This window comes from Ctenocephalides felis, unplaced genomic scaffold (assembly GCF_003426905.1).
Source record: "Ctenocephalides felis isolate EL2017-DRISC unplaced genomic scaffold, ASM342690v1 CF-g0.4_SCAFFOLD_00845, whole genome shotgun sequence".
NCBI lineage: Eukaryota > Metazoa > Arthropoda > Insecta > Siphonaptera > Pulicidae > Ctenocephalides > Ctenocephalides felis.
Window position 1 is genome coordinate 94,353,357 of NW_020536999.1, and position 26,195 is coordinate 94,379,551.

The 26,195-nt window shown below is 27.9% G+C and overlaps 1 protein-coding gene across 1 annotated transcript in view; it reads left to right on the forward strand.

Annotated features, from left to right (window-relative positions):
• Positions 1 to 14,054, forward strand: part of LOC113363115 (homeobox protein engrailed-like) — a 53,814-nt gene extending 39,760 nt beyond the window's left edge. Inside the window, exon 2 of the mRNA XM_026605597.1 lies at positions 13,386 to 14,054. Coding sequence (XP_026461382.1) covers positions 13,386 to 13,774 — 389 coding nt within the window. The 3' untranslated portion in view covers positions 13,775 to 14,054. The remainder of the gene's footprint in view (positions 1 to 13,385) is intronic.
• Positions 14,055 to 26,195: the final 12,141 nt, after the last annotated feature.

Sequence of the window (26,195 nt, forward strand, 5' to 3'; positions counted from 1 at the left end):
CACATTTATACACATTTAAACACATTTATTCACATTTATACACATTTAAGTACATTTAGCACACATTCAAGCACATTTATACACTTTTATACACATTCATCATATTTTCACTCATTTGCATATTTATACACATTTATACACTTTCAAGCATATTTATACACACTTTCATGCACATTTATACACACTTACATACTTTCAAGCACATTTATACAAACTTACACACTTTCAAGCACATTTATACACACTTATACTTTTTCAAGCACATTTATACACACTTACACACTTTCAAGCACATTTATACACACTTACACACTTCCAAGCACATTTATACATACTTACACACTTTCAAGCACATTTATACACACTTACACGCTTTCATGCACATTTATACACACATACACACTTTCAAGCACATTTATACACACTTACACACTTTCAAGCCCATTTCTACACTTTTCATGTCTTACAATCCTCCAAGCCCATTCCTGTTTCACCTCGTCCACCACTGCTTCTCGGTTACATATGTATCTAAACACATTTAGTTAATTCGAACATACGTTTTTATCGCGTTTTTATCATTTTTTCAACGTTTTTTTTCGGTTTTCAAGTGGCTCGTTCCACTCGTTCGAATCGTCCACGAGTGGCAGAGTGGTGCCCTCTGTCTTTGGCGGCATCGTCCTCTAATTAGTGGCGTCTTAATTCTTAAATAATGAGGTCTGTGTGTCTCCGAAGATGCTAAATGACTAATTACGATATTATCGCTAATTGGCTCTTGAGCCGACAAAGGATAAAAACATGGTATGGCCCGTGATTGTATCCTGTCCAGAAATTTTAGAGGACTTTTTTTAAAAAAGTTTTTTAAGGGTTGGAAGAGGAAAGTAAGTAAGGGATTGTTTTTGAATATCAAATTTATAAAAATTCATTTGATTTTTTTTTTTTATTTCTCATAACCAATCTGAACCTTTGGTTCAATGAGGTTATTTGTAGTTGAGTACATGGCTTTTAGAAATTTCCCTAATGGGGAATTTTCTTACATGAATATTGCTTGTTAATTTATTTAAAAAAACTATATAAATCCATTTACGATTTAAAAATGAAGCCTAAATACCTAAGATTACATATTCCACATCAAAGAACACAGTTTGCATGGCAAAGTTTATAGTTTAGATGGCAAATATTACAGTTTACATGATAAAAATTAATGTTGACAAGAGAAGGATTATAGTTTACAATAAAAAAGTTACAGTTGTCAGGACAAAGGTAAAATTTTCCACAAAGATTAGGTTTACAGTTTACTTGCCAAACAAAGTTTACTGTTTGCATGATGAACAATATAGTTTACAATAAAAAATTACAGTTTACAATACAAAATTACAGTTAACGAGACAAAGATTAGATTTTACAAAAATATTAGATTACATGGCATAGATTAGATTTTACATAAATATTAGATTACATGACATAGATTAGATTTTACATAAATATTAGATTACATGACATAGATTAGATTTTACATAAATATTAGATTACATGACATAGATTAAAATTAGCAAAGATGACAGTTTACAATAAATTAATTACAGTCTACATGGCAAAGATTGAAGTTTATGTAACAAATATTACAGTTTACAATAAAAAAATACAGTCAAAAAGGCAAAGATTAGATTACACTTTACTTAGCAAGGATTATAGTTTATATAACATAGATTACAGTTTACAATAAAAAATACAGTTGAATGGACAAAGATTAGATTACAGTTTACTTATCAAGGATTATAGTTTATATAACAAAGATTACAGTTTACAATAAAAAAGTACAGTTAAAAGGACAAAGATTAGTTTGCAGTTTACTTGGCGAAGATTATAGTTTATATAACATAGATTACAGTTTAAAAAATTACAGTTTAAAAAAGTACAGGTGAACAAAGACAAAAATTATAATTTAAACAAAGATCAAATTACAGTTTACATAAAAATATTGTAGCTTACAGTAAAAAATACAGTTTACAGTTAAAAATACAGTTAGACAAAGACAAAAATTAGATACAGTTTACATGACAAAATATTACAAATTACAATATTAAATTGCTGTTGGACAGTGGCAAAGATTGGTTTTATACAAAGATTAGATTACAGTTTACATGGCATATATTACAGTTTACAGTAAAAGAAACTACAATTAGGCAAAGACAAAAATTAGATTGCAGTTTACCTGGCAAAAGATTACAGTTTACAATATTAAATTACAGATAGACAGAGGCAATGATTGGTTTTGTACAAAGATTAGATTACAGTTTACATGACAAATATTACAGTACAAAACACAGTTAAACTAAGGCTAAGATTATATGTTGCACAATGATTAGATTACAGTTTACATGACAAAGATCTCAAAAAAATACAGTTTACATTGGTAAACTGTAATATTTATAAAGAAAAATGTTACAATGAAAAATACAGCAAAGATTAGATTACAGTTTGCATGACTAAAGATTACAATACAAAGATTACAGTTTACAATGAAAACAAATTTTAGATTTTGCACAAAAACTCTAAGTACTAAAATGCAAAAAAATAAATGATTAAATGTAAAAAAATAAAGAAGTAGATGGTGCAATTGTAAATCTGCAAGCATATAAATTAATATTGAAATAAAGTATAAATATAAATATAGTATATATACATGTGTGTGTGTATCTCATTTAAAATCTTCTCAAATCCGAAACATGTGTCAGGCGAGAGAGTTTCGAGCGAAATCCATTAGTCAGTTATTTAATCATTATTAATACGTCTCCTCATTTTCGTGCAGTTAGAATGTCTAAAACGTCGTTTTAATTGAAAATAGCTGCTGTTAAAATTACTGTAAACTATTTTATAGTCGACTCGAATTGCTAGAAAATAATACTAAAACAAATACTTACATAGTTATATAAAGCAGGGGAGGTAAGAGTGTAGAATGGTTCACAGTTTTTTGGGTGTAACTCGAAAATGGATCGTTTGTCAGAAAATTTTGTGAAGGACTAAATTGAAGCTGATAAAATTGTGCTGTTGATGTACTATTTTAGAATCTCTTTGAATTAGGAAAAAATAATACTAGAACAAAATACTTGCACGGTTCTCTGAAACAGGACTAATACGTGTGTAGAACGCTTCGCTGATTTTTGCGTGTAACTCTTAAATTTGTAGTTTGTCAGAAAATTTTGTTAATGACGAAATTGTAGCTCATAGAATTCTACATTCACCTATTATAAATTTTTGGTACTACCTTGTTACTATAACAAAGTTTTTAGTTGACAAATTTGAAATAATTTTACTTGCAACGGTACAAGGATAAACTTTCCTGCTACTTGCTTCCAAGTTGTGGCTTTACACTACCAAGTACTAGTAATTTATATTATGCATGTGATACAATATTTTATAAGCTATGTTTTTTGTATTAGCAAGATTTAAGCAAATATTATAGTTTTCGAGTTATTTTCAAGGAATAAACTATCGATCCTGGTACTTACACTAAACTATTTCGAGATTTTTTTTTAAATTGTGTTTACACCGAAGTGTCTATGCATTTTTCTTGATATGTTTATTATAGAAAATACCTGGAATATATAATTTCTACACATTTATAGCCGTTTATGCACATTTATTCTCATTTTCGCCCTATAACTCGACATCATTAGACATTATAAATAATCTGTCATGGATAACGATACCATACACAAATTTCTTCTAAAAAAAATAACTTTTTAATATATATGTATATATTTATAGCTCAAATTGTGGCTAAATAAATGTATCAACAGTATAATCCGAGGACGCATATAAATAGAATTAGGTGTTGCCCGATGAAATATTTATTTGGTGTTAATAAGGCGACGATTACACTTTCTTTTAGACAACAAATTAGTTTTGATGAATATATATAAATAAATAATTATGTACTACATGATAATGGACTCTAATTTTATGTTCTAATAATAATTTATTTTGATACGTTTTCAATTTTTTCATAAAATGTTATCAATATTTATTTTTTATTTGTTCATTTTTGTTTGTTTCATATCTTGCATAAATACTTTTTAATAATATTCGCTATTTGGCATCCTAAAATCTTTATTTATTGATGTAGTATAATTTCTGGCCCTAAGCTGTAACTTGTAACTAGTATCATATAATTAAACACGGTCTTCAGCAAAATTAAAGATAAATAAATTATCTACATGTTTGTTATATAACACAAATTTGTCAAATAAAAATTTATATTATAAAAATGATTCTTGTTTATAACCCAATCCAGAGTCTGGTTTTTATGCATGGTCTTTGCAGTATTTTAACTATATCTTGTAAACTAAATTAAAAAAAAACTTATATTGTATTTGATATAATTAAAGATGGATTAATCGTCTAGAGCTTCTATATATACAACAATTTCGACAAAGCATTATTTATATTGTACGAATACGAATAAACTCGTGCAATAAGTTTTTTGGCCCTAAAGCACACTTATTCAGTATTTCAGAAATAATTTAATAATTATAGCATATACTTAACTTTTGTATTTGGCAATATTGTAGACAAATAAATTATCTTAAATGACATCGATAAATTATTATTTTTATCAAAAAATACCATTGAGATTGCTTTATCCACCATCGTGATCAAATTTTTGGCCCTTACGTGCAACTTGAAATGTATTGTGCATATTCAAATACTGTCTTTGGAAATATTATCACAAATTAAATAATCTACAACTTATTCGAACTACAAATAACCCCAGAATAACTCGGTATACTTTTAAACCTTAATTAAACATGAAAAAAAAAATTAAACATCATGTAAGATTTCTGGTCATTTACAATAATAATGTAAAATTACAAGTTTTGAACGTATATTTAGAAGGAATATAATTAATTTAATGCCCTACAGTTTTATTTTGAGAGGTGTGGCCATTTCTTTCGTTTCGAAGGGGAATATTTTTAAACTCATTTTCGTATTTGATGTTTTTGATGCATTTTTATGATAACAACACTACAGCCATTTTATTTTGGGAGGAACTAAATATAAATGCACACACACTCAAATATATGTACACAGTCAAACTTCGTTAAGACGATTTTTCAGGGACCAAAAACGCGTCTTATGCGGAATTGAAAATTAAAATTAATATAATATTTTATAATCCAGAAGGTTGGATATATCATTGCCCAAAAGCTTGTTCTGAATTTTTTATCCCTTGACTGTTCTTCTAGGTGTGAGGTATTCATATAATAGGATTAATAACATAATTTAATTTTTAACAAAAAAACTAAAAGCTTTTCAAAAGATTTTTTACAAATTCTTTGCCACAAAATGAACACGTTAAACATATGTTGCGTCGGACACCCATTGCGTTCGATTAAATGAATTATATATATAAATATACATCTATATATATATATATATATATATATATATATATGTATAACATATGTATATTATCTGTATATACAATATCTAATTGTATATCTAAATAATAAAGTTATGAATGTGTAAATTGAGTGAAGAAATTAAAACTTGAATTCAAAATTATTTTACTAGTGTAAATAATTTTATAGCAAATTTCTTATGTAAGAAAATATTGTAAAAAATTTATTTATCTATATAATTGCCAAAGACAGTATTTGAAAATATGAAATACTGAATAAGTGCGCCTTAGGGCCAGAAAATGCTTATGGCAAATTCTATGGTATTTTTTGGTGTAAATAGTTTTTTGTCGAACTCGTTGTATATGAACAAGTTATAAACAATTTATTCTCATTGAATTTTGTCAAATACAGTTTTTTTAATTTATCTGGCATAATTTACAAGATACAGTTGAAATACTGCAAAAGCCTGGATTTATGCCAGAAATTGTGATTCAGCAGAAACAAATAGCCTTGTTATAATATATTTTTTTAATTTATAATAATATTAAATTTATAATAATTTAGATATGTTTGGCTATATTTCTGTCAAAAACAGTATTTCATTATCTTAATTAATTTACAAGTTACAGTTAAAATACTGCATAATTGGACCTAAGTGCTAAATAAGTGCACAGCACAATCTTACTACTAACAAATTTCTTAAAATTTTAAAAATAATTATTGCTTCTACAAATTCATGATATAAGTAAAAGTTGTATACAATTTAGTATACTTCAACATAATAAAAGATTGCATTTAAATATTTTGCGAAATTTTGTAAAAAGTGCTGAAATTCTGTATAAATGCACGTCGATACTAGTAAACGTATACAGTAAAACTCAAACGAATTTTGAAAGCACAAATACTGATCTTATACATATGTGATGTATGAAAAAGCTTGAGGTAATTTAATTTTGTATAATTATGTCAACAGTATTTAATTTCATGATACTGCTTAGAAGTTACAGCTAAAATACTGCGCAAGTGCTCTTCTCAGAAAGGTCTGGCCTTTTGGGCCAACATTTAGTTGTATTACGCATACGCAAACATTTAGTTGTATTTTCATAGCATAAATAATGTATTAACAAATCTGTTGTTGCATAGTTATATATCTAGTATAGTGCTTGTAATTATTCTCACATATTTATATTTATTATCTGCTTGCAATTATTGTCATATATTCATATTTATTATACTAACTTAAAATACTACCAATGGGTAGTATTTTAAAAACTTATTTAATAACTAATCACAACAATTACTGAATGCCTTCTCAGGCAGTTGTAATTTAGATGGAAATAAAAAAAAAAAAAAAAAAAAAAAAAATCTGTTGTATACAACAAACTTGTTGTATATTTAGTGGTTCAAAATTTTGTCAAAGACAGTATTTAGAAATCTCACACAATTTAGAAGTTGTAGGTAAAATACTGGGAGAAAAGAAGGCTTTAAAACTAGAAAATGTTGTAAGATTAATTTCAATATAATTTTTCGAATACAAATACTTGACTTGGAAGTTTGTGATGCATAGGAAAGTTCTAAAAAATTTAATTTTATTTAATTTTGCCAAAGATACTGGTTAGAAGTTACAGCTGAAATACTAAAAAAGTGTACAGAAAACGTTTAGGGCCAAGAGGAAAAGAAACGTAACTATTGTGAATTAAATAGGAAATGCTTTATATATATATATATATATATATATATATAATATATATCTAATGTGTTGATTTAATTATACTAATGAAATTATAGTAATCAATCATAGCGCCTTTAATTTCGAGCAATTATTCCACATGATGTAATCACTACGAAAAAATACAATCAAATGCTAATTTACACATTTACATAAATTATATTTGAAAAATTATGTTCCATTTCCTTCGTATATATACATATAAAAAGACGCCGTTAATACGATCATGTTTTATTCGGTTTCCCGCTTAATACGCCACTGGTAGATACAGCAACTTATAAAGACTTTTTAGTGCATATATTTACTATATTTCTTGTAACTTTCAAACCATTCGATTAATATGAATGATGTTTCTTGCAAATATATATAAAAATAAATAATCTACAACATTGTCTATTACCAGCACTTCGGTATACTCCTAAAACTCGTTTTGCTTTATTTATTTATTTTAATTATTTTTATTTACAAATACGTCATCGTTGATTTCATTTCCAACAGAAATATTGTAAAATCATTTTATGTGAATGAAAAAAATAAATAATGTGGTCTTCAAAGGGTCTTTTGTACCCTTACAACGAAATTAGGGGTCGGAAATGATCATTAAAGGAAAGAATTGTGAAAGGTGTTACTGGCCACACTTTTTTATAAATAATACATATACATATATATATATATATATATATATATATATATATAATTTGTATAAAAGAGCATGTGGTTTTTTATTTATTATATTTTAATAGAGTTATAAATTATTTTTATATATATATTTATATAATTTGAAAAAGTTGTATAGAAATTTTGCTCGGTGTGTGGTAACCTTATATTATAGATATAAAAATTCATTAAATATATATATATATATATATATATATAAAATTTTGCCGTATGTTATATAACAATATAAATTCTGGCCCTAACGCTCACTTGCGCAGTATTTTGGCTGTAACTTCTAAACAGTATCAGATAGAAAAATAATATATGTAGTGAAATTGTTTATAAATAAATTATCTACATCTTTTGTTTATATACTTTTTGTCCAAAATATTTTTATATGCTTCAAATTTGCGTTTAAACTTAAATACCGTCCTTTACCATTAGCATTGGGATCGTGCGGTACATTTTTTGACCATAACTGGAGATAGGTCGGGGCTACAAAATTAATTTATTCGAGAAAATTATAGAGAATTTAATTGTCTATAACTTTCTCTAATACACTTTTTCTGCAAAATAACTTTTTGTTTATCAAATTTGCGTTGGAAAACTGGTATACAGTTGTTTATCAATCACATATGCTTTGACATAGTTCAGGTTGGCCCTAGACATTTTTGTAGTCTGAATATAACTTGAGTACGGTTGAAGTTATAAAATTGATTAATTTGGACAAATTGAAGAGAATTAAATTTGCTTCAACTTTCTCTAACACCTTTTTGCGATAAAACACCATCTTTCATCTAAAATTTTCAGTTAAAAACAAAATTTGTATAACCTTTGACTCCATGAGTCTGTGTCAATTAGTGTGTATGTATGTATGTTTGTATACATATATTTATTATTCGCGTGTTTCGACATATTGACACGTCACAGTAGATAACGAGCGACAGCATGACATAACCGTTCGTGTCATTGTGTCATTAGAATGACATGTGTCATTAATCAACTCGCTAATATATGGAAATTCTAATAACAATGCTCGGACGTTCATATATCATTCGCGAGATGGTTGTGTTGATTTTGAAAGTGATTTTGGGCCGGAAAAAGTTTGGGAAGGTATTGCTGATTAAGGGAAAATTCTTGGTAATTTAATTCTTTATAAATTTTCTGAATAATCTAATTTTGTAGCTCTTACTTTTCACAAGTTATAGTCAAAAAACTACAACAAGGGTGTCCAACGCAATCCTCAATTGTACGCGTCTAAATGTTTAGCAAATTTTATTTTACATGGAATGTCATTTTATTTTTGTATAATTTCATGAAAAACAGTATTTAGTTATCTGCAACCGTTCAAAAGTTATAGATGAAATACTGCATAAGTGTATCATAGGGCCAGAAACTGTGGTGTGACAAAAACAAATAGCAGTTTTGAATATAAATATTCATTTGGCAAATGTTTGTTGTATGACAAAGTTATAGATAATTCATTTATCTTTAATTTTGTTGAAGATAGTATTCGATTATCTATCGTAGTTTTTAAGATACAGTTGAAATACTGCATAGTTGCTTGTTGGCCCTTGGACGACGATCTGATATCAAAGTGAATTTTGTTGGAAAATTCTGTACGTACAATTTTCTTTTTTTTAACAATTTTTGCAAAATATTTTGAAAACAGTTGAAGACAACTTGATGGTATATTTGGCAAAGATAAAGAGCCATATGTAAATTGGCAATAAAAAATAATTTTAGCCTTCAAACTTGTCCATCAATAAAATAATCTCACGATCATTAGTCTTATAATTTTTTTATTTTTAAAGGTGTTAAAAGGAACTCGACTGCCAATCAAATCAATCAATTATCGATTATTAATTTTAATATTTTATATCACATTTATGTTAGTACGGAACCTTTATAAATAGTTTTATAGATTTGAATATCTTGAATGAAATCCGAAGACGATATGCGTAGACTAGGTGTTTGACTGAATCCAATTATCTTATGATATTGGTAAAGCCCTTTGAGGACTTCTACGGCATTAAAAAAAAGTTTAGGGTAACAAAGTATTTGGGGAAAATGGAGATTTTTCATTTGGCTTTGTTTTTTGCTATTATTGTTTGAAATTTGGTGGCAGCGGTTGGGAGTTATAGGGAAAAATGTGGAAAATAACGTTTTAAGGAGATGTAAGGAGAATGTGGATATTTGATTGTAGATTTGAAGCTAAAAATTTGTTTTTACAATATTCATTTAAATGACAAAGTTGCAGATATTTAAGCTGATTATTTTGCACAAATAGTTTAAGAGATGTATAGGGCCAACTCTTTCAGACGAAAACATAGCGTTGTTATGGCAACGCTATCTTGTTCATCTTTCTTGGTATTAAAATCTATGAAAATGCTATTTGTTTACAGTTTTTAGTACCAAGAAAGAAGGATAAGGTAGTGTTGCCATGACAACGCCATGTTATCGGCTAGGTTACTAACTAAAACAAAGAGTTTGTAAATTGTTAAAGGAGCAATATATGATTTACTATCTAATTTTTTATGAATGCGCAGTTTTGATGAATGAAATTTGAATTTATGTCAAAGCCATGTGGTCACTGTGCAGTCAGGCGTTTTTTCAGGTTGTCAGATAGAAAACCTAACCTAGAAACCGCACAAATGTCGAAAAACGATCTTCGAACGAGATAATAGGGTCTTTCTGACATAGCTTCATAACATACAAGAACGTTGCAGTTCATGTGTAAAAGGCCTGAATGTACAGCAAATACATGACATTTTGACAGTATTCAGTATGATTCAGTAGCATAATGTATGAAAGTTGGAGCGTAATATGCCTTTGCCATAACATTGGTCTGTTGTGCGGGAGAATTGGCTCACAAGAGTTGATACTCTTTACTTACAGGAGAATTATCCAAAACGTTAAAAAATATCACAAATATCAAAAAGACTTTGTTCAACTTATGATGCAATTTTGATGCATGAATTTTTAATCTACCTCAAAGTTATGTAAGAGGATGTTGTAGGCAATTCAATTCTCCCCATATCCCCCAAAGCCACCATCCACGTACCTACAACCCTTTCCTTTTCAGCTACACATAAATTTCTAAAAACCGTGTCTGGTCCATAAGGTCTCTTCCATCTCTCCATCCCTTTCTCTCTCCTCTTCTCTCTCTCTCGATCGTCCGTCGTCGGCGAAGATGAAAGAGTTCCGTGTCGGTCAATTCGCTTTGAAGTGTTCCCTTTGTGTGGCGCGATGCCGACGGTCGGAACGCGTAAAAAAAATCAACACTCGGTAAAAAGAATACGGTAACAAGTCGAAAAAACAACAAAAACCACAATAATCTACCGCAGCACACCACTACGGGGGAAAAGGAAAAAGAGATGGGTAGTAAAGGACCGAAAGATGGAGAGAAAAGGAGAGGGAGGTGGATAGAAAAGGACAGGGCAATAATCTCGAACGCACACCACTACAGTGGAAAAGGAGAGAATGATAGGTAGAAGAAGATAGGACTATAATCTCGATCTCACACTACTACAGTGGAAAAGGAGAAAGAGAGACATAGAGAAGGTTTGGACAATAATCTCGACCGTACACCACTACAGTGGAAAAGGACAGAGAGAAAGATAGAAAGGATTAGTGATGTTTCGGAAAAGAGACAGGGTTATGGCTAGAGTGTTGGTGTGAGTGAGAAGACGATATTAATGAGTTGTTGCAATTAATGTTTTGACACGATAGTGTTGTCAAACTGTTATTGTTGATGTTGAGTGTGTCTGACTGTATTTCTGTTAAAGACAATTTAAGATTTTTTCCATAGATTTTGCATTTTAACTTTTTTTTAACGTTTTTAACGTTTTTTTAACGTTTTTCATAAGGTTGTCATAGCTACTCGCTCCCACGTGCATTTTTAACTTCCCTTAGGGCAAGTTCTAGTAATCACAAAAAAAGCGAAAATGATAATTTTTATATATCTTTACGTTTCAAAGGTTTTTAAACATTTTGGCATACCTTAGAAAAAATGGATTTGTGTGTGTGTATGTGCGGATACAAATTTTCGTCGACGATTTCGGGAACACTGATCAACCGATTTGAATAATTAAAAAAACATTCGATTCGTATTGATAAGGAGATGTACTGATTAGTTATTGGCAAATGCGAGTCTAACTGTTCCGAAAATATGGGGCAAAAAGTGCCAAAAACGGTAACTTAGTTTTTAAAAGAACGGTGTGTCCGATTTGAATAATTCAAAAAACATTTTACTTCTATTAACAAGATGGAGAACTGATCAAATTTTCATGAAGGTCTAGCGGTTTCGGAGATCTAGTAAAAAAAGTAAAAAAAAATGCCATCTGGCGGTCAAAAATGATCAATAGACATATGCACATCAAATTATCAGATATTTTATAGAGATTTTAACAATAAGTATAAATTTTGTTTACATTCTTATGCGTTCCGTACCAGTGTTTATCTGTTAGACGGCGACGCGGCGCTTACGCGCTTCGATATTTCGTCTCTATGCAGTTAAAGCAGTACGATTGCTTTGAAAAAAAGTTCAGAATTTCCAAAATACTTCAAAATAAATTTTTCTTCAAAAAGTCTTTTTTTTTTCAAAAAAAGTAAGTTTTTGTCAAAAATTTATAGTTTCTCAAAAATCTAATTTTTTTAGAGTAAATTTTTTTCAAAAATGTTAATCTTTTTGAAAAAATAATTTTTGGTACGGGAAGTTCCAGCAATTTGACTTAAGGCACGATGCCATGCGCCCCACTAGTTGTGTTTTTTTTTGTAACTTGGAAACTGTTTAAGAAAAGTTCATACTGTCTTTGACAAAACTAAAGCTCATGAAATTGCTTAGAAATCTCTCATATACAGTTCTTGTATAAAGCCATGCTTTATATTTTTTCATTGCACTTGAAACTTAGATTTAAGACCTCTGACATGATGTCTTACTTGTTGTTTTTTATTGTGACTTAAAAACTATCCAAGAAAACTATGCACTATATTTGGGAAAAATATAGTTTATATAATTTGCTATAAATTTCTCATACACAACTTTTGCCTAAAGCCACATCTTATATTTTTAAATTGCAATAGAATTTCTGATTTTTGAGGTCCTACATAATACTTGTATGTTGTTACCAGGTTATTCTTGTTGTAACTTGGTAACAATATAATTAAAGTATACACTGTCTTTGGCACTAATTTAGTTTAGCACAAATCTTTTATATACAACTTTTGACTCACTTCATGTTTTATATTTTTAAATTGCTGTCGAAGTTCAGCCTTTTGAGGTCTGACATGGTCAATATAATTCCAGATTTAATGATATCTCTCATGTTCTATTTGCAATTTTTTGTTATAACTTGTAAACGATTTGAGAAACTATGACTGTTTTGGTAAAAATATAGCCAATTAAATTGCCTACAAATCTCTCATACACAATATATTTCTTGACTTATTGACTTGTGACTGATAACAGCATGTAAAGTCGAACAAAATATCCACTATACATATTTACCCTTATTTCTTTACACAAATTTTATAACAATACTTAATAAAATTTACTATTTAATTCTTTTAACTAATATCTTATTTCTTTTTTCCAGATCCCCAAAGTCACCTCAACCTCTTCAACAACCGCCCGCAGCCAAAAAAGAAGCGAAAATCGCGAACGGCCTTCACCAACCACCAAATATTCGAATTAGAAAAACGATTCCTTTACCAAAAATACCTCTCGCCGGCCGACAGGGACGAAATAGCGTCAGGTTTGGGCCTTAGCAACGCCCAGGTCATAACCTGGTTCCAGAATCGAAGGGCCAAATTGAAAAGGGACATGGAAGAATTGAAAAAGGACGTGGAAAGTGCTAAGGTCCTGTCGGCGCATAAGACTTTCTTGGAGAATGTTACGGATTTGGGGATTTTGAAGAAGAAACCGGTGGGCCAAGGGCCGAGTGGCATGGATGAGTGTCCTACGAATTTAGTGATGAACAAATAGGAAGGAGAAAAATATTTTGCCAACGGTGGTTATAAATAGTTTGGGGCATTTCCTGTATTCCCAAGGGCCAAGGGTTTTGTGTTCTTCGAATTTGATATTATATAAATGAAAATTCCACTTAAAAACTGCAAACTATGTCATATTGGTTATTCCAAACGCTTTAGTTCAGAATTGATCGAAGTTGGGTCAATAACCAAGAACCAATTGTGACTTTTTCAAGATCTTCAAGATATCGATGGCCAAAGGGTCAAAGTATCTATATTGTACTTTCAAAATAGAAATGCAAAGAATTAATACAGGCAAAATACATGTATATATTTCTTCAATGATTGTTATAAACGATTTTGAACGTTTAAGTGTGTCTTGTCTACAGAAGAGCCAAGGGCCAAGTGTTCTTAGAACTTGGTATTAAATAAATTAAAAGTTTATTACAAGTTTTTGTCAAAAACCGTGTGGCCCTAGTGCTACTGCTTCATTTTAGACCAAGGCTTTAAGGGCCACACGTATGTTGATTCAAACTAAACCACAATTTGTGATTTTTGAAGGAACGTGTACATCTAAAAGTTCTAACTCGATAAATGAACAATTGAGTATGTCCTACTTGTTGAACTTGCCAAAGGCCAAGGGCCAAATGGGTGTCGTACTTAACGAAATCTCAAGAAAAAATGCAATTTTATTGATGCTATTGTTAATTACCAAGGGCCAAGTGCCAAAAGTGGAGTGACTTGACTGTGTGTCTTTTTGAATTTTGATCATCAACAAATAAATGACGGCCAGTGTGTTGAATTATTATGAAATAAATTGTACTAGCAGTTTTAAACGTTTTTGGGCATTTGGTGTTAATGAAGGTCAAGGGCCAAGTGTCAAAATAACCAAAAAATCGATTTCAATTTTTTCAATAAAAGACACTTTAATAAATAAATCCCACTTCTGAGTATATTTTCTAAAAATATAGAATTTGATGTAGCGTCATCTTAACTACCAAATTGACGCGTTTTAAAATTTTGACGCCAATCGAAATTTAATTAAAATTAAAAGAAAGTAGTAACATCTTTGTTTGTATATATATATATTTATAAATATTTATATATAAGAACTGTAAATATAGCATTTTTAGTGTCGTTAGATTTTTATATGTTGTATTAAATACCCAAATTTATATATATATATATATATATATATATATATATATATATATATAATAGTACTTAATGTTGTCTTTGTGATCCTATATATAAAACTAGTTTAAATAATAATTTTAATTAAGAAAAACTAAAAAACGTATATAATATAACCAAATGAAGCTTGATGATGACTATAAGATTTTATCGAAACGTTTTGACATCGTCTCTATTAAAAATTAAGGTGTAAATAGCTTAAAAAAGTTGTAAAAATAATAAACGGTTACTTCATGTCTTAAACATCAATTTTTATACGGAACCATAACTGACACTTTGATGTGTCATAAAATATTTTTGTCAAGTATTGGGTCATAAATGTGACTGAAAATCAATGTGCGCAAGTTGTGACATAAATTCGTAATTTGTTTGTTTATTTATGGCCAATATGTCATGACACTTGTCATAATGACACTTATCTGTCATATATTGTATATATAAAAAAAATTAAACAAAATTTGACAACAATTTATATAAACATAACTATATGACATTTTTAATTTTATAACATATATGTTATGACACATGTCAAAATAGTATTTCAAAGTTCAATTTAACATGCTACAAAAATTAGCTTATGACATTTTAGAATTTATGACTTTTTATGTGTCATGACACATGCCATTATTACACTTTTTGGTCTTATAATATTTATATAAATACTTGAATACAATCGGTCAACAGCAATTACTATAAAAATACCTTTATGACATATAACATTTATAATTTCATGACTCTGACAGATGTAAAAATGATATTTATCGGGATAATAATACAAAATTAATTTTATGACTTTTATATATAATAATGATAATGAACATTTAATTTATCAATTTATGGTTGAAATATGTCACGACACTTGTAAAACTGACACTTATCTGTCATATATATTGTAAACAAAAATTAACAACAATTTTGATAAATATAACTATATGACGTTTCTAATTATTATAACATATATGTCATGACACGTGTCAGAATAACATTTTATAAATGTGATGACAAATGTTACAATGACACATATCGGTCATATATTACACATATAAATATGTCAGTTCAATTTAATAAACTGTAAAAATATGCTTGACATTTTTGAATTTATGACTTTTTATATGTAATGACATATGTCATAGTGACACTTTTTGGTCATATAATTTTTATAAATATACTTAATATATAAATTTTTATTTATGGCTGAAATAGTTCATGACACGTGTCAAATTGACACTTATCGGTCTTATATTATATAAACAAATACTTAAACAAAAATTACCAACAACAATTTGCATAAAAACAACTTTGACAAATATGATATTTCTAATTTAATAACATCCATATATCATGACACATGTCAAAATGTCAAGGCAAATGTCACAATGACACTTATCGGTCATTTATTTCACTACAATTACAATTTAACATACTACAAAAATAAGCTTATGGCATTTTTGAATTTATGACTTTTTATATGTCATGACACATGACATAATGACATTGAGTGACCTCTGACACTAGAAAAAGACAAGAAGTAACCTGCTGTACATAGAAAATGTTTATTAGAGAGAACAAATTAAAGTTTATAGTGAAAATTTAAATTAAAAAAGTCTGTATTTATATTATAGGTAATTTATTGGTAAATATAAGATATTAACGTATATATATATATATATATATATATATATATATATATATATATTAAAAAAGGCATTTGATATTCGTACTTCTTCTAACTTGCAATATTGTATGTATGTTACGATGTAATTATTTTTTATTATTATTAAATAATTAATTATTAAATAAATATAAATAAATTATATTATAAATATTATTATTATATAGGACAGTGATGCGTATAGTTATTAATAATAATAAATAAATATTGAAAAAAATAAATAATTAAAAATTAATACAAAATTATGAACTTTTATTTCGGTAGTTAGAATGTTCATCCACAGATCACTTGAATTTTGAGATTTTTTTTTGGTTTTTTGGGTTTAGCTGGGAAAGTATGCAAGTAAATAGATTTTGTTGTTTAGGAGATGTTTAGAGGATTAAATTTGTAATAAGTTGGTCTCAGGCTGTGATGTACGTCAATGTTTTGTTAACAAAAGTTTCATTTGAAGTCTGTGCTGGTTTAGTCAGATAACTCGTATGTTGTACATTTTTTTAGGTTTTTGCAAAAATTGGAGAATGCAAATATTTGCAAAACTTGCAAAATATTGGAGATATTGAAATTTAGTCTACAGATGTTTTTTAGGAATTGAAATTAGCTATAAGTTTGTCTCAGGATGAAGTGATGTACGGATTTTTTTTGTTAACAAAAATTTTATTTAAAGCTTGGGCTGGCTTGGTCTGACTCGTATGTACTTTCTAAGGGTAGTATCTTTTTTAAGTGTTTTGGTTATAACTTGCAAAATATTGGAGGTATTGGAGTTTAGTCTTCGTATATTATTTTGAGATTGAAATTTGCTATAAGTTTGTCTCAGGTTGAAATGATGTACGGTGTATTTTCATTAATTAAAGTTTTACTCAAAAACAGTATTAGTTTCGTTTATGCTCTCTATAATGGTAGTGCATTTTTTATTTAGTGTTCCGGGTACAACTTGCAAAATATTACAGTTATCGGATTTTAGCCTTCAAAATATTGTAAGGGGTAAAAAATATTGTAAATTTTTCAAGCTATATTTTGTTAAAAACATGTTTTGATTTATTTTTAATAGTTTAGATTTTACAGCGATTATAAAAATAAACCAGTTTGTTCAAATGCGAATTAAAAAATACAAAATGTTGTCGTTTCAAGATGACTTGTATGACAGAGTTTTAGATAATTTAGTTATCTAAAACTTTATCAAATACCATAATTTATTATCTTGTATCTATAAAAAGTTATCTTACAAAATCTCCAAAAATGCAAAGTTTTGTACTATGTTCCCATATGTCCCTCACTACGGCCCATTGAACCCATTCACGACCTAAAATATGACCTAAAAACAAGATTTTCAAATTAATTGATTCAATTGGATGTAATATGTAATTATTTTGCAAAAATATCGTGTTTTGTAACGATTTTGCATGTTTAATCGTGAAATCGTTATCGGACACGCTATTTTTATTGACATACAAATCTTAAACCATAAAAAACTAATAAGACTATTATATAAAATGCTTTTTAGTTATAAATAATTGGTACATAACATTTAATAGTCAATTGCTGCAATTTGTGTTTAATAACAATGAAATTAAATAGAATTAATAAATTTTACATTAAAAAAAAATAAGATATTATAAAATAATCCCACATTACATCAAATTATTTTAAAAATTGTTTTTTTTTTGATAAAATAGTTTAATTGAATTAATTTATTTAAAAATAATAATTTATTTTGATAAAATAGTACTGTAGGTTTTTCTAGATTAGTTTTAGGTCGAGAATGGGTTAATGCAGGTCCTAATTGGAACCAAGACATAATGTTGTGTGTTTTCACAGTTTTTGTAAAATAACTTACAGGTACAAGATAATAAATTATTGTATTTGACAAAGTTTTAAATAACTAAATTATCTAAAACTTTGTCAAGCAATTCATCTTGGTTTGACGACGTTTTATATTTTTAATTTGCATTTGAATTTTGTATTTTAGAATTTTCAATAGTAAATGCAATTTGTAGTGAGTTCCTATAGTTACATTGGAGTAGGAAAAAGTAGAAACAATTATTATAAATAATTTAAACTAATGTCCATTTTGACATGACATGTGTCAATCAAAATGACACATGTCACTTCAGACTGTTTTATGATAATTTAATCAAATGACAAAACAGATTTTTTTTAAAACATTTTAAAGTGAATTATAAAAGTATAACTGTGTACTTCCTCCTTCCTCATTAATTGTAGTTCAAATAATTTTAAAAAATATAAAACGAAGTTTTATCAAAATCTTGTGTATGAAACAGTTATTGGAAATTTATTTATCTTTACAATAGTGGAAACTAGATAATTTTATCTATTTTTGTTTAAAATACAATGGGAATTATCTAGGACTAATGTATTGATGATATTTGTGGGGATGTTTTTGCATTATTTTGGCAATAACTTCTAAAATATTGGTGCAAATTATTTAGGTTGTTTGGAAGAAAATTTGTTTATTAAATTTGCAATAACTTTCCCATATAACAAAACCTTATAAAATAACATTTCATTAAATTAAAATACGATTAAAAGTACCTTTATCCTTTTAATGGCGTATATTGGTTCAAAGTGTTGTAGACATTTTTGCGCTATTTTGCAATAGCTTCTAAACTAATTATGGAAATTAAATAAATAAATTTCCAACAACTTTTCACTACAACATAAACTACTATAATCAATATTTATATTTTGTATCATTTTGCCAATGTTAAACTATGTATCATCAATATTGTTCATATATTGGCACATTTTTTAGTATTTTTGGAATAATTCTCAAGCTGTAACTGTAAGGAAAATATATGGAAAATTAAATTTCCAACAACTTTTCCATGTAACACAAATTTCTACTACTAATATTTATATTTTTACTTATTCAAAATTAAATTACGTGATATAAATTCAGGGCATCATAAGTAAACAGATAATTATTTTTTGGAACTCCATCTCATATATTTATTTTGATTTTACCATTTTTTATTAATTCAAATCTCCATCTGTATAATTTTATTACGTATATTATTTTCGATGGCATCTGGCAGAATATATTTATGTTTGTAAAATAAACAAATAAAATATTTGAAATTTATTATTTCAGTCAAATAAAATGTCTAGGCAGGAAACTTAAAGTAATAAAATATATGAAAGCTACATTTAAACCTATGTATAGTACAAAAGTACTAATTATTATTGGAAAACACATAAAGACATACTTCTTAGAATTATTTACTTTGATATTTATAAATAAATATATATATATATATATATATATATAGAAAATTATTTTGGCCACAATAACAAATTATGTTTTATATTGGGACTAAATAATACACCACAATGACTTCCATAAAATATTTTGTATTTTCTGACTGTCTAAATAAATGTCTGGTTTCTAAAACTATGTCAGCAAACCTAAAAATGAAAATTATTTCACCCAATACATACTTCGGTTTTATGGCAAAGTTCAATGTTTAAAAAATTACAAAAAATATAATAATTGGTGGCAGCAGTTGTATGTTATATGAAAAAGATGTTGGAAATTTGTTTCCCTAAAAATTTTAGAAAAAAAAGTTTACTTAGAAAATACTGCAAAAATGAGCCAACTTGCATTAGTTAGTAGTTTAAAAAATATTAAATAATCTTATTTTGGTTATAGCAGTTTATGTTGTATGGAAAAGTTGTTGCAAATGGAATTTTATATGAATTTTTCAAATAGTGTATTTATTTTATTGTTCCTGTTTGAAAGTTATGCTGAAAAAACAAGCAACACACACACTATGTACTTGATTAAAACACCGAAACCAAATTTTCAAACCAATTTTATATTATAAAATAATAATCCTGTTATATTTTGCAGTATGAAAATGTTGTGGAAAATTCAATTTACCATAAATCTTCCAAAAAACGCTTTTAATTTTATTTTAGTTCAAAAGTTATGCTACAAACACTATGCACCAAATTGCAGTGGTGATTGAAACACCAAAACCCAATTTCAAAAGTGATTTATATTATAAAATACAAGTTTGACAAAATTGAATTGTATCACAAAGTTATAAATAATTTAGTTATCTACAAATCATCTTTTGGCGGTTTTGAATTTTATGAAACGGTTTAAAAGTTATACGTAATAAACTAAAAAATATTCATTAAAATTTATAATTGATATATATTATCTTCTCAAAGTTAGTTGCTTCAGTCCACTGTTTGCCAATCTTTTTTTGAAAGCGTCCATATCGACGGCAGCGTTTTTCAAATATAGAGAAGTTTTACCTCGCAAATCCCAATTGCGCAATTCATGGTTCATTTTATTTGTTTTTGTTTCGATGTGTCTGAAAAAGAGAGAGTTGTTATAAGAATTGTTCATAAGAGAGAGAGAGAAAGAGAAAGCTGTAGAGAGTGTGGTTTATAAGTGTTAGAGAGAGAGAGAAAAGATTGCATTAGAGAGTAAGGACCAGGAAATAGTTTTGATAAAGAGAGAATGATGTAAGAAAGAGAGAGAGGGCGCTAAGGTTCATGAGAGAGTAATATGTGTAAAAGAGAGTGTGTATTTCAAAGGGAAGAGAATGAACTAGTTTAGAGAGTTTGATATGAGAGAGAGAAGGCTAGGGTCTATGAGAGAGTAATATATATGATAGAGAGAGAGCTCAAATCAATAATAATGATGCAAAACAATCTTTAATATTTTTCATATCTTTCTATTGCTGTGTCATTTTAAAATTGTGTATTTCAAAGGGAAAGAGAGTTTACCAGTTTAGAGAGTTTGATATAAGAGAGAGAAGACTAGGGTCTATGAGAGAGTAATATATGATAGATAGAAAGCTCAAATCAATAATAATGATGCAAAACAATCTTTAATATTTTGCATATCTTTCTAATGCCGTGTCATTTTAAAATTGTGTATTTCGAAGGAAAAGAGAGAGAGAGCTAGTTTAGAGAGTTTAATATGAGGGAGAGCGCTAAGGTCTATGAGATAGTAATATATATGAAAGAGAGAGCTAAAATCAATAATAATGATACAAAACAATATTTAATATTTTGTATATCTTTCTCATTGTTATTTTAAACCTATGTATTTCAAAGGAAAAGAGAGAGAACTAATTTAGAGAGTTTTATATATAATAATACAAAGGGTAAGAGAGAGATTATGTGGTTCTTGTGAGAGAGAAAGAGGTTATTGAAAAAGTGTTCAAATTATTTTAGGTGGTTTTGTTTATAAAATAGTAGGTGAAGAATAAGAGAGAGACATCTTTAATGAGAGAGTAGTTAATGTGTTAAAGAGAGAGCAAATATTTGTATAAATTTAGAGTAAGAAGTTATTTAGAAAAAAAAGTTATTTAGCCGTGTAGTTGTGGAAGAAAGAGAGAGTAAGTAGCTATTTTGAAAATAGAGAGATAAATATATGGGATAAATAAAGTGAGAAAAATGTAAATAAGAGCAATCTCAAATTGTTTGTTGAAGATTCATATGTCTAGAGAGAAAAAGAGAGAGATAATATAAGTCAGATAGATTGTGAGAGTTCAGACAAATATCGCATAGAGTTAGATAACAAATATCAACATAAAAAGAAGAAAACAATAAATATGTTTTAATTTGCTATTAATAATATCAAATGACTATATTTGTGGTTGCATTTCATGAAAAAGTTCTAGAGAGCAAACTATCTTCTTCCTCTCAACCATATCGTGTAGGGTATCATTTGAAAGCTCTTTTCAAGCCCAAAAGATGGTATGGAACCTTTTTTATATTTATCACTCACCTCGGAGGACAAAAGTGTTTTGTGATATAACTGCCTTCTGAATGAGGTTTGTAATCGCCTGTGTATGTCGTTAGATCAAACCTTAAATAATTTTGACAGGACCACAGCCAATATTTGTATTCTGATATACCCGTTTTTGTATGATTACCCTGAAAAAAAAAACATTGTAGAAAAAACTCGTGCACTAAGAGTCTTGCAAGATAAAACTTCTAAAAGTCTTTTTTAAAAAACACGAAAATTTTCTTTAAATGTATATATAATTTGAATTAGAATTTTTTTACTTACAATGCTAGCAGTGAAGTCAGGCTGCGGCTCGTACTGATGATTCGCGGTTCGAAATTCCCTTGGCAAGGGTCCACATATACCACGAGGTTGCAAATCGTAGTGGATTGTTTCGCTTGTTGTGAAATTATTGAAATAACAGGGTCCATCGTTGAATTTCAATTTGGGGTCTGTACCCTAAAAGAAAAAAGAAGATAGAGGTTTGTTTCTGGGTATTGAATAGAAACTCGTTGGAGTTTTTGGGGTCACTTTGGACGACTAGATATATGAGGTCACATTGGAAGATTCTAATTCATTTTTGAAAATGCCTGAATGGTTCTTTAAAAAGTAGAAATATTAGAAATCACAAATTTGGAAATTAACAATTATTATGACATTTCTCTACTAAATAAGATGAGGATACATTTCGTGCTCTCAAAGTATATTTATTGTGATTTTAATGTAAATTAATAATGCTTGAAACTATGTTGTGATAATTATTATAGGTCTGTGAATTGGCAACAACATTTTCACTAATAGAAACTAAAGAAAACATTTGTAAATATCTTGTATTGAGTTACAACTTAATTAATTAATAATACAAATTAATTTTAACGTTATAAAAAATGTTGCTGAAACATACAATCGTATTTTTCATTTTCTACAACTAAACTTTAAATTTTAAACTATCTACATAAATATTATAGGCCTATGGTAAGCAAGTCGAAACAGTTATATTTTATAATATACACATTGGGCATCTAGTGACGAAATTCATTAACCAGTAGGATGTGAATCTTGGATAAGCTAAGTGCTCTGATTTCTTAGCAAAGCTCTCACTCTTTTAGTTGCGAACTTTGACTGTTTGATGATGTACATGAATACTTTACTCTGTTTTAGTGTTTTTCGCAAACAACAGAGGGTATAAGGTGCTCAAATTTATTATTTTTCTTATATGAAACGTACTTTAAACCTTTAATTTGTTATATATTTTTGTGAAACCATTTTTGTGATTTTGTTGAAAACACATTTCATAAGCCTGTATTTTGTTTCCACTTTATTTATTCGAATTAATCTAGTATTGCTTTTCAGTATTATATTTTTATATAAATATTATCTAGAAGTACACCTAAGGGTAAATTTACGTGCTACGTTTGGTGGCGACCTCTATGAAGTGCGGTAGCAATTAAAATTGAAGTAAGCTTTACTTAATTATAATTATATATAAAGAAACAAATATTTATAATTACTTCTCCATGAAATTTAATATCCCAAATCTCTCCATAGTTCTTTTTCGGTAACTCTCTTAAAGGAAATTCATCATGGTACTCGGATTGATGACAATATCGATGTTTTTTGTATCTGGAATTATGAATATTTATTTATTTATTTTTATTATAAGCAATATTTATATATTGTACTATTTATAGCTCTCTGAAAAACTATACAAGATTATGAAGTATGAATTGGTATGCTCTTACAATTATATAATACTCTCAAAGGCATCTTTTACATTATCTCTTGTAACTTTTGAACCGTTCGATTAATATGAATGATGTATTAGAAAAAAATGTTGAAAATTAAATTATTTCTAGAATTCTCTAATATTATAAACCCCTGCAACAACTCGGTATACTTTAAAATCGCTTTCAAAACTAGAAGATGGCTTGATATGTTGTCTCATTTGTGCATTTATTTATTATATCTCTTGTAACTTCCAAACCAGTCGATTAATATGAATAACGTATTAGAAAAATTTGTACAAAATTAAATTATCTACAACTACAATTTACAATGTTGTCTAACAACAAAACATTCTACAACAATGCGGAATACCCATGAACGACAATAATCTCTAGCAATAAAATAAAACATTTTCTACTTAATTTCTAGTGATACTATATAAAATACAACTTATTAATTAATTTTTTTTTACTTTTTTTGTTCCTCAAACCAATGTCCAATGAGCACTTTGCTGGAATAGCTAGGATTCAGTTCGTAAAAATCGGGAATTTTGAATTTTTTAGGCTTTTTCACATTTTGGCCTTTTCGAGGACATCTACAGATGTTGTTTTTTGGACAAATCGACATTATTAAAAAAATATATAAATAATTTTCAAAACTGTAAAAAATTATGTACTAAATTAAATTATGACGTTTATAAAAATATATAGAGAAAAAAACAAAATGTAGTAATTTTGATTTAATTTTTGAAATATATTATAAAGGATTAGAGTTTGTTGCGGTTCTCATATTTAATTTTTTTTTTAATTATTTTATATATGTCTCAAGCAATTTTGTGTAGAATTTTATAAGCTAAAAGTTTGTCTTGTGTTTCATTTTTATGTAAAATTTGTGAAATTTAAGATTAATTCCAAAAACTACACCAAGTGACTATAGAAGTTATAGTAGATTTGTGATTGAGTAGGTATTGAGCCCGACATACCCAGACAAAAGACTTAGTCTTGAATGCCTAAACGCAATTTGTTCTCTATACAAAAAAACCTTTGATAAATAAAAATACATATGTAGTTTTGCTGGTTCGTATCTTTTAAATTTACGAATGACGAATCATTGGCACTCGACTCTCATCTTATCTGCCGTAACGGACTTCCGTTACATTTGTACGGATTTACACCCTAGTCGCGCCTAAAGAAATTTTACTTTAAAAAATTAATAAAATTATAATTAATAAAACAAAACGTTATAAGGATGATTTATGCAAAATTTAATAAACTACAACTTTTTCTAACATCATTTTCTTCAAAATCTAATATTATTTTCAAAATTTTGCAAAAAGTAAAAAAACTACACCAACTACACCTACCAACAATACAACTTGCAAACCCTATCTTCACACCACTGTAAACAAATTTGAACCAAAAAGTAAAGTACCTAAACATTACATATGTGGTAATAAATTAATTAAATAGCACCAAATAGCACCTATTAATACTATTAATTAATAAAAAACTATTTCAATTGCCAAAAAATAAATAAAATTCAAATTATTTCAAATCCCGCTATTTTTTTAAACAGATGGCACCACTGTCAATTATTTAATTGACACTTGTCCATCATGGCGTCACACAATTTGGACACACCGACATGAAAACAATGTTTTTATTTAAAAATACAAGTTTATTAGTTAAATAAAATAGTGAAAAATATATTTAAATAATTTATAAATAGTTTAGTTTAATTATAAATCGTTAAAATGGTGTTTAACAGAAGTTTTTGTGCAAAAAGTTTGTCGATTGAGGTTATACAGCAAAGTGTTAAAATTAAGAAGGTAAAGTGTCAAAATTTAATGATAAAAAATTGTTTGTGTAATTGTTGGGTGGATGCAGAAGTTTGAAAGTGCTTTTTGGAAACAAATTGATATATAACAATATTAATTATAATGAAAAAATCATTATTTATAACAACTCTTTAACTACTTTAACTTTAAAATGACATGTCTACATTTTTTTGTTGTTTCTGGAGCCTCTTTTGGAGACTCAAAGGCTCTAGGGGGGGGGGGTTCTTTTGATTTTACAACAA